The following is a 7,883-nucleotide window of genomic DNA, read 5'->3' as shown; positions in this document are numbered from 1 at the left end:
CCAGCTGTTATTTCCTTTCTGGATAAACTGAGCCTAATTCAATTTGGGACACCTTTCTCTTTTCCAGATTGTTTTTTTTGTTTGTTTCCAGAAGGCAAACTATCCACAGATGGCTCTTTATAGTCATATATATGTTCCACTGGTTTTGGCTGAGATGTTTACTGATGTGTAAATGACTGTCAGTACATGGGACAAGTATTTCTTCCACATTACATGGTCCTTCAATTACATGGCATGATGGAAGACTAGCAGGATACTGTGTGTTCTCCTCAGAGCTCTGGGGGACAGAGGTGCACAGCTGTCTCCGGGATGAGTCAGGCTGGTACAGGACATTCCTAGGACACTGAGGGGAAACAGCCAAGCACGCTCGCCCAAGGGTTGCTGCGAGAAGACCAACTAAACTTGACTTTGGAAACTGTTCCATCCTCATACTTCACAAAAACTAACGCAGAATATGACTATCAGTACAACTTTCCTTCTGGTTTCATAATTTTCCTCCTCAGCCCCCATTCCCGGTGTGGTTTGCAGTGATGTTAGAGACAGAGGAGGATAAAAAGCCATAGGAAATAGGCTGGAGAAGTGGGAATTCAAAATATAAGTTGTCACCTGGCCAGAAACGGGGAAGAATCAGAAGTACTTGAACCACCACAGATGCTGGGGAGACCACCACCAGACAGAAAAATTGGTGAGTCCAGCGTCACAGGGTCCAACCTGAGGCATGGGCTTCATCTCTGCCCTCCCTCCTATCTGGGAACCAGCTCCAAAATCTTAGCATCCGTAGCAAGGCTATGGCCCTGGCTGGAGGGGGCCAAGAAAGTGGGCCAAGCCCATTGTGTTTTCTGCCTTCCCATTTTCCTTCCAGATATCATCTTTCCCCTTAGCTGGCTATCAACCTGATTCCTGCAAAAATACTCTGGGGAAGTCTTACTGGTGGCATTTTTGAAAGTGTCATTTTCTAAAGAATCCATAGTTCACCCTCAATATCCTCAGGGCATATTTGCGTAAAACCTATGTGCTTTAGATTAGTTATAAGACCCAGTCCAATGTAAATGCTATGTCAACTGTCACACTGTTTAGAAAATGACAAGAAAAGTCTGCACATGCTCAGTACAATTTTCCCTGAACATTTTTAAATCCACAGATGGTAGAATCCAAGGACATACAACCTATGGACAGAAGCCCAACTGTTTTTAAAAATGTGGTAGACCCAGCAACTGAATAATTGATATATAGTACTCATATTTGAATTCCTGACTCACGTCCATTTTAATTTTGACTGCTCACATCTTGAGTACGGAGCAGAAACTCTCACGGGAAAAATAAGTCTCTTCTAATCAGAACTCGATTCTGAAAACAGCAGCATCCATATCATCTGGGAGCTTGTTAGAATGCAAATCTCAAGCCCCTTGAATCAATCTTCATTTCTATAAATTCATCAGATGACTCATATATACCATGGAGTTAGAGAATTATTGATTTAGCCAAGTGATTTTTGCTATGGGCTGCCACTATCAAGTTATACAATTAATTTAGTGGTGGTGATGAGTTAAAAAATAGTCTGATGGCAGAGGAAGACATCAGAGCATCCTATATTTTAAGACTAAATATTGTGAGTTGTTCTTCAGTTACATAGATGTGTGCTGGGAGTTGGTCATTGTGTAAACTGTATTTTCCCAGTGGGTCACAGTTGTAAACATTTGAAAATTGCTGATCTAATAATCAGGCTTGGTTATTCCAAGACAGACTGTGCTTTATTACCCTTCAATCAAGTTTACCCATCTGACCAATACCTGTAGCTTGGTAACTCAGCCCTGGTGCAGGCACCTGAACTAAAACATGCGTCCTATATTCCTTCATGGGTAGCACAAAGCTTTGCAAGAAGCTATCCACTGACCACCCCAAAAGGACTATTGGAGTATGCCATCTAGAACAAGCTCTGAACAATTGCATGTTTCCTGTTATTAACTTGCTCATCTATTTCCCATTTGGAGTCCTGACTCCAAGTCCTTTTTGGGCCATAGCTAATGTAACTGTTTTAGTTTAGCTAAAGTTATGCTTTCATTTTCTTTTCCACTGGAGGAATAAAAAAGATGCCCTTAGTAGTTTACTATGCATTTGTCAGTCACCTCTGAGCAGAAGGTCAGAAGGGCTGTCAACCCAGTGTAAATTAAAACACTGAATGGTGGTAAGCCATTTTCCCCCTTATGACCTGTCCTACAGAGGTCTGTTCAGTGATTTCAAAGTGGGGAGAGAATGTGGGGCTACCGGTGTCTTATGGATTAAACTGATAGGGTGAGTGTCTATTCTGAAATATGCCTTTGTCCATCATAGATGTTTTAGCTCTGTGATATGGGGCAATTTATCTTCTCAGGATATATACACATTGGGGAGAACAATGATACCCACCTTATAGAGTTCTGTGAAAAAAAAATTAAATGCTAATTCAATCAATTCATTATACAAATAATCATTCAACTCTTACTATACGCTGGGAATTGTGGAAGATGCCAGGAATTCAAGAGAGATAAACAAAGCACCTACTCCTAACGCCTCTGGTCTGGTAAAGCAGCAGATAAACCAGCAGCAAGTTCTCAGAGGGACAGTAAGTACATTGCTTCCAGAGTCTCGGAAGGGGTTTCTGGGACTCCATCCCCATCCTCTGGAAAACCCTCCAGGGTCCATTAGGAGATGCAAAGCTCTAACTCAGGGTCTTGAGGCCCACCTATCCTCTGGCTGCATCTCCAAGGCACATCCTTCCCTTCCTTCAATCTGTTTTGGACACTCTGACCCTACTGCTACTCCTTGAGCACACCAAGCAGGTCCATCTTGGGGTTCTGCTAGCATCTGTGTGAACCATTTTCTCCCAATACAACATGGCCCACCTCTCGCTTTGTTCAGATCTCTACTTGTGTTGGTGAGGTTTCTCCCCACCTCCATCACTCCACTCAAATTTTTTAAAGATACCAATATATATTGTGATGGTTAATTTTGGGCATCAACCTGGCTAGACCGCAGTATTCACACATTGGGTCAAATCTTCTAGGTATTTCTGTGAATGAGTTTGAGATATTAGTGGGGGGTTTATTTTTTTCCAGTGCTGGGGATGGAACCTACAGCCTTGCACATGCGATGCGAGCGCTCTACCAACCAAGCCACAGCACTAAGATTTATATTTTAAATCAACTTTAACAGAGCACCCATCATAACGTGGGTGGACCTAAACCAATCAGTTGAAGGCCTTGGTAGACTTCCCTCAAGGGGAAATTCTGAGGGTGGGGGTGTGGCTCAGTGGTAGAGTGCTTGCCTGCAATGCACGAGGTCTTGGGTTCAATCCCTTAGCACCACAAAAAAGGAATTCTGCCAGCAGGCTATCTTTGGACTTGAACTATGGCATCAATTCATCCCTGGGTCTCTAGCCTGTCTTACCCTTCAGATTTTAGATTTCTTAAACCTTAATGAGTGCTGTATGCATGAGTGTGCGTACTCTCCAGTAAACCCTGATGAGTTTGTCGTCAGTGCTCAGGCCTCTTTATTGTGAGCTCCTAAGGCACCCCAATGATTTCTCAGAGAGTCGCTCTGAAAATCCCACCCCGGGGGAATCCAGATGATCCATACCTCTGAGAAACGGGCCTCCGACACCCAGATTCAGTGGAAGCTGGTCTTTCAGACCTTGGTTTAGACTTGGACCACACCCAGGACCCCAGGAAGTGGTAGGCCCAGAGTTCAGATTCCAGCTCTTGAGCAATGCACCTCTCCATCTTCCTGGATTCGTCTGGTAAAAGTATGACTCCTTTTGCAGGACCGAGTTTCAGGACAAAACACAGTAGAGCCACATAAGAAAAATAACTTTGTTATTAAGTATATACAATCATACAAAATACTTCATAGTATCACATCCATAACTATTGAATATTTGCTTGTTACATGACCTGATATAAATAATGAACAGGGTTACCGCAGTATGTATGACTCGTCACTGGGAAATAAAAACAAATTCACAACACACATGGGATTCCTCGGGGTACTTGATTTGGTAATCTAACAAATACCTCCAAGATCCCTGAGGGATGTGTAGTAAACGGGTACTTTCCTATGATTTCCCTAAAGTGGAAACATTTGTAGAATGATCAGCTAAAGCCCATGATTTTATGCTTTAACAATCATGGTCACTTTTCCAAATGGAAAACTATTTTGATTTGTTGTGAAACATCCATGTTGACTCTGCCAGGAAAAATTTCATCAATTTCCCTGAATTTATGATAAATAACTTTAGACATCTTTATTCCACTAATTGTTTGGCCTAGATTTCTGCAAATAACTTTCCTTTGCAGGAAGGGAGCCTGGAAGATCAGTGTGTAGAAGGAGGCTGCTTAGACTGGCTCTGTGGGGCAGCTGGGATGGGTAGGTGGAGGGGTGGGATGCCCCAGATGCGATGGAGAATGGCCGCCTGAGAACACAGAAACCTGGTGTCTGGCCACGTCTAGCTGTTCCTTGCGTGCCTGGCAGTGGCTATCCCAGGGCCAAGGTGGTCATGAACTTTGGAAAGGGAAGGTGAGCAACCAGGGTGCTCTGCATGTGGTATCTGGTCAGGTTAGACTTCCCCCTCCCACACCATGCCAATCAACATCTGTTTACCTGTCAGGCTTCAGGGACTCACAATAGACACAACTCTGGTCAGTTAACTCTAGCAGGTGTTGAGATTGACATGGAAGGCAAGAAATGCCAGCATTTCCTGGTACCCCACTCCTTTTTGGCATAAGAAAACATTTCTCCCTCTGGAATTAGGGAGGGAGTTTTCCTTAAAATAGTTACAAGGGTTTGCCTTTTAGTTTACAATATTTAAAATTCCCATTGTTTTCCAAAAGTAGGGAACACATGAAACAGCCCTATTCTAAACCCTTAATTATGATGCAAAAAAAAAAAAAATTGATGGCAACACTTTTGGGTCAAGGAAATGTACAAAGATCTCTTCCTCCCATGGAACATGAAGTAATTTAGTAAAACAGACAAATTTTTACCTCCATTTAAAAAAAGGCCTTTCTATTTGACTTTGAGAAGTCTTAGTGAAACTTTAAGAATCCATACCTAAAAGACATTAGAAATAACAATACCTTATGAAGTCTTATCTTTAAAAACACAATTTGGGCACAGAGTACATAGTTTCATAGTGTCCAAGTTTTGAAGTTGAGGATTATTGATTTTCTAAGTTGATCTGGTCTAGCCCATCAAGATTATAAAATATAGGCTATTGTGTTTTGCTGGAGATCATCATCCTGAATACTCAAATCCCAGACATTATGATTTTCAGCTCTTTTTTAAATATATTATCCTTGTCTCTGGTCAAACACTGCATTTTATTAGCATTTGACAATAAGGATTACATTTCTAAACAGTTTGCTGTCAAAAAACCAGCAAAGGTAACAAAATGCTGGGCTTAAACTCCAGGCATTCTAGATGAATTACTCCACCACTGAGCTACATCCCTAGCCCCCAAATCCTCACGTTTTTAAAAAAGTAAAGAAGGACCTGTATTTAGTTTTATTGGTTCTTAAATTCTTAAGCTGCACCCTTTAAACACAGTTGCACAAGCAAACTTTAAACGTATCCCAGGTGGGACTGAACAGAGGGACAGTCGATCTCTTCATGAGCCTCTGAATGATGAAGTTCTCTGTGATGAGGGTCAGAGAGACTTAAGGCGGAAGAGATAGAAAAATGCACCCCAAGTGCATTTGCCTTCACCTTGAAAATGCTAGTGGACTGTCAAGGGATTTGGCCAGATTAAGAAACAGTGCAGCCAAGTGTTTGTAAAAGATGCAGCCACTGTGGCGATTCCAATTCTCAACACAGCCGCAGTCCCGATTCCTCACAGTGGCGAAGAGGGAAGAAAGACTAATGCTACCCGAGATCTGCAGGCAGAGCCCCTTCCCTGCGTTCTTCAGGAAGATACCTGGAAAGCGGCACACAAACCCAACGACAGTGACCGTCTTCCAACAAGGTGTCACCACAGCAGAGGTAAGAGTCGTAGGCTGAGAAGAGATGGACAAAAGCACGACACAAACTGCTCAGAGATGAACGCAAGGGTTCATAGCAGGATGGAAAGTGGGAGACCCCAATGTGGACAAACGTGAGTCTGATCAACGTAAGGGCGGAGTTCTCCTGAAGAGGTAGCGAAGAAGCCATTCTGCGTGTCCCAGGAGAAAAGTCCATCTTCAGAAACCTGCAGGCTGCCTGCCGACACCACGTGCGGCCCTGTGCTGTCAGGATGGGGCGGGTCCTCCTGCTGGGCTCTGGCTCCTGGTGCCCAGGGCTCCAAAGACAGCCTTGTTGGGAACACGCTTCCCCCTGGGACCCAGAGTGCTCTGAAAACACTACAACTTCACGAGAAGCCGGGAAAGGTACCTCTTTATAAACTGCTTCCCACATTCCTGAGGGAAAATATACAAGGCGGCCGAAAGAACCGCAATTTAGACTCAATTAGGGAAAACCTAAGGAAAAATGGGAATATCAGGAAGAAAATTTCTGTCAAGTAAGGAAAACCATTTATTTCCCCTTCCCATCATCTCAACAGAGTGACTCTCGGCATGTTGGCAAGTTTGGCTGGTTCTAGGCAAGGACTTCTAATGTCCAAGAAGAGCCCATTACCTTCTGCACTGGCCGACAGGGCTTCAGTGGGGTCCCTGTCCCTTTGCCAACAACTTACACCAGGGACGATCTTCCAGCCTCAAGCCCCACTGTTCAATGACTCAGCCTGGATCACAGCCTAATGGCACCTGAAGGCCTCTGGTCACCTCATTTAATAAATAAGCTGTGGTTTATGGAGCTGGACCACACTTTTGATCAAATAGCTTAAGATGTTCTGGCACCAGGAGCTCATTGTTCCAATGTGAATCAGGGCATTTCATTGTCTTTGGAAAAGGGGATTTATTCCTACAGTCAAATAACTTTCTGCTAGTAGGATTTTCCTAGATAAGCATGGCATGTACTCAATCATTTAAATTTTAAAGTGTGGTAACCTAGGAGTAGTAATTCTTCTCTATCTTCCCTAATCTCTACTCCTTAATTCTCTTTCTATAATCAAACTTGGGAAATGAGGTTGAATAACAATAGAATAAAATCTATTAGAATCATGGGGAAAAAGAATTATCCACTAAGGTACATCTATATGTCCTCGCCACCCTTTTTGAATGAAGAGTCCCAATTTTGATACTGGAGGAAGAATGGTCTAGTCTATTTTGAACACAATTTTTAAAAATTAGCCTCACATTCTCTAAAGCTCACCCTGCTGTTTTCCCTCTTAAATATTCTGCCCAATTTTAGGGTGTTAGGGAGGAGTTAACTCAGAAAACCCAAATGTTCCTGAAATTTCAAAGAAAAGTCCCAATGCAGACCACCATACTGACTGAATAGTATGTAAAGCCATCTCGTGTCTTTAGCAGGTCCAGTGGGGCACTCTGAAAAGAGTGTTTGAAGAAGAGTAGGGAGAAAGCAGGGCAAGAGTAAAGAAGATGAAAATATCCTTTCTAGGCCTCCAGTGGTTTTTTCCTCCATTGCTCTTGCGTTGGGGCGAAGCTGTGGGACGTGCTATGGACGAAAGTCCCTGGCTTCATCAGTTCTCCTGGGATGGTCATCTCCAGAGCCAAAGTCCATGCTCTCTGGGTAGCTGGAAAACTCCTGAGGTAAGGGGAACTCCTCTGCTGAAGAGTGAGTCCGGTGCCCGAACACCTTGTCCTGCAGCTCAGTGATGTCATTGCGGATGTCAGCCAACATCAGCAGCAGGAAGTCGAAAGACCCTGGGGGTCCCTGTGCAGGTGGGAGGAATCACAGTTGCAGTTTACAAATGGACACGAGTGGTGATGCCTGTGGCTCCGAGATCTGCTGGTCCT

The 7,883-nt window shown here is 43.5% G+C and overlaps 1 protein-coding gene across 5 annotated transcripts in view; it reads right to left on the bottom strand.

Annotated features, from left to right (window-relative positions):
• Nucleotides 1–3,834: 3,834 nt before the first annotated feature.
• Nucleotides 3,835–7,883, bottom strand: part of Ccbe1 (collagen and calcium binding EGF domains 1) — a 200,724-nt gene continuing 196,675 nt past the window's right edge. For 3 of the 5 annotated variants that reach the window (XM_078029935.1, XM_078029934.1, XM_078029937.1), the window contains one exon: nt 7,616–7,800. In XM_078029935.1, coding sequence (XP_077886061.1) covers nt 7,757–7,800 — 44 coding nt within the window. In that variant the 3' untranslated portion in view covers nt 7,616–7,756. Of the gene's footprint in view, nt 7,801–7,883 lie in introns of all 5 variants that reach the window. The other 2 variants (XM_078029936.1, XR_013429525.1) reach the window with 2 other exon arrangements.

This window comes from Ictidomys tridecemlineatus, chromosome 13 (genome assembly GCF_052094955.1).
Source record: "Ictidomys tridecemlineatus isolate mIctTri1 chromosome 13, mIctTri1.hap1, whole genome shotgun sequence".
NCBI lineage: Eukaryota > Metazoa > Chordata > Mammalia > Rodentia > Sciuridae > Ictidomys > Ictidomys tridecemlineatus.
The sequence above is the reverse complement of the archived record's forward strand: the minus strand, read 5'-3'. Positions and strand labels throughout refer to the sequence as shown.